This window comes from Trypanosoma conorhini (genome assembly GCF_003719485.1).
Source record: "Trypanosoma conorhini strain 025E chromosome Unknown Tco_14.4_contig_01523, whole genome shotgun sequence".
NCBI classification, from domain to species: domain Eukaryota; phylum Euglenozoa; class Kinetoplastea; order Trypanosomatida; family Trypanosomatidae; genus Trypanosoma; species Trypanosoma conorhini.
This window is the reverse complement of record NW_021705548.1, coordinates 1-1,416: the sequence shown is the minus strand read 5'-3', so window position 1 is coordinate 1,416 and position 1,416 is coordinate 1. Positions and strand designations below refer to the sequence as shown.

Below are 1,416 nucleotides of genomic sequence, written 5' to 3'. Positions count from 1 at the left end.
TGCGGCGTTGGTGAGTGACATTCGGGAACTGAAGAAGGACCGTAGGAAGAATGCGGATGCGATTGAGGGGATCGTACGTGCGATGAACGGGCGCGCCGACGCGTTGGCGGCAGCGCAGCTGGACCGTGGCTTCTTGGACCCCGAACCGGCAGGCGTACCTCTGGAGATTCTGTCGCTTGACGCGGATGACGCATTCCACGCGGCGGAGACCGAGCGTGCGCGACTTAAGTTGAGCGACCCCCGGCGCAACGCGGGGAAAATTAAAGAGCTCGAAGACGACATGAACGCTCGGGCGCACGTGCTTGCAGGTGAGCTCAAGGAGAAGGAGCGAGAAATATTTCTCGACCCGCAACCGGGGGGTGTGCCGGTGTCTGAGCTGCCGCTGGATTCGGACGAGTCTTTCCACACGATGGAGGTGGAGCGCCTGCGTCTTCGCAACGAAGATCCGCGCGGCAATGCGGCAAAAATCAAGGACCTGGAGGGTCAGCTGAACGAGCGTGCGTTGGATGTTGCCCGCGCGGTGAAGGAGGAGGACCTTGAGGCCCTGGAGTCGGCCCCACGCGGAATTCCGCTGGCGCTTTTGCGTCCACACGACGATGAGGCGTTTGCGTCCCTGGCGAAGGAGGCGCGTGGTGCCGGGAGGAAGTCCGGGGGTCCGTCGCCACACGCTGCCGCCGACGCACTGAACGAGCGGGCGCGGGAGCTTGCTGATCAGGTCCTGAGGGGTGACCGCGGCTTCCTTGACCGCGAGCCCGAGGGGGTGCCTCTGAGCATGCTGCCGTTGGACACGGACCGCGGGTTCCACGAGATGGAGGTTGAGCGTGCGGTGCTGAAGCTGACTGACCCGAAGAAGAACGCCGACAAGATCGCCGCCCTCGAGGACCGCCTCACCGACCGCGCACACGAGCTTGCGCATGAGCGCCTGAGCGGGGACCGCGGCTTCCTCAACCCCGGGCCGGAGGGCGTTCCGTTGGAGATCCTCCCGCTTGACGAGGACCCCAAGTTCCACCAGATGGAGGCGGAGCGTGCGAAGCTGAAGGCGCAGGACCCTCGGCGCAACGAACGCAAGGTGGCCGACCTGGAAAACGCAATGAACGACCGTTGTCACGAGCTTGCCTGCGATCAACTGCGTGAGGACTTGGCTGGTGTGGACAAGGAGCCCCGTGACATCCCTCTCGAACTGCTGCACCCTCACGGTGATCCGGCCTTTGCGGCGTTGGTGAGTGACATTCGGGAACTGAAGAAGGACCGTAGGAAGAATGCGGATGCGATTGAGGGGATCGTACGTGCGATGAACGGGCGCGCCGACGCGTTGGCGGCAGCGCAGCTGGACCGTGGCTTCTTGGACCCCGAACCGGCAGGCGTACCTCTGGAGATTCTGTCGCTTGACGCGGATGACGCATTCCACGCGGCGGA

At 64.1% G+C, this 1,416-nt stretch overlaps 1 protein-coding gene across 1 annotated transcript; it reads left to right on the top strand.

The window, feature by feature from the left end:
• Position 1: 1 nt before the first annotated feature.
• Positions 2-1,416, top strand: Tco025E_10189 (calpain-like cysteine peptidase; the record flags this gene model as incomplete). Its single annotated transcript, XM_029376974.1, has 1 exon — positions 2-1,416. A coding segment is annotated over one exon (1,415 nt), but the record flags the coding sequence as incomplete, so codon positions are not given.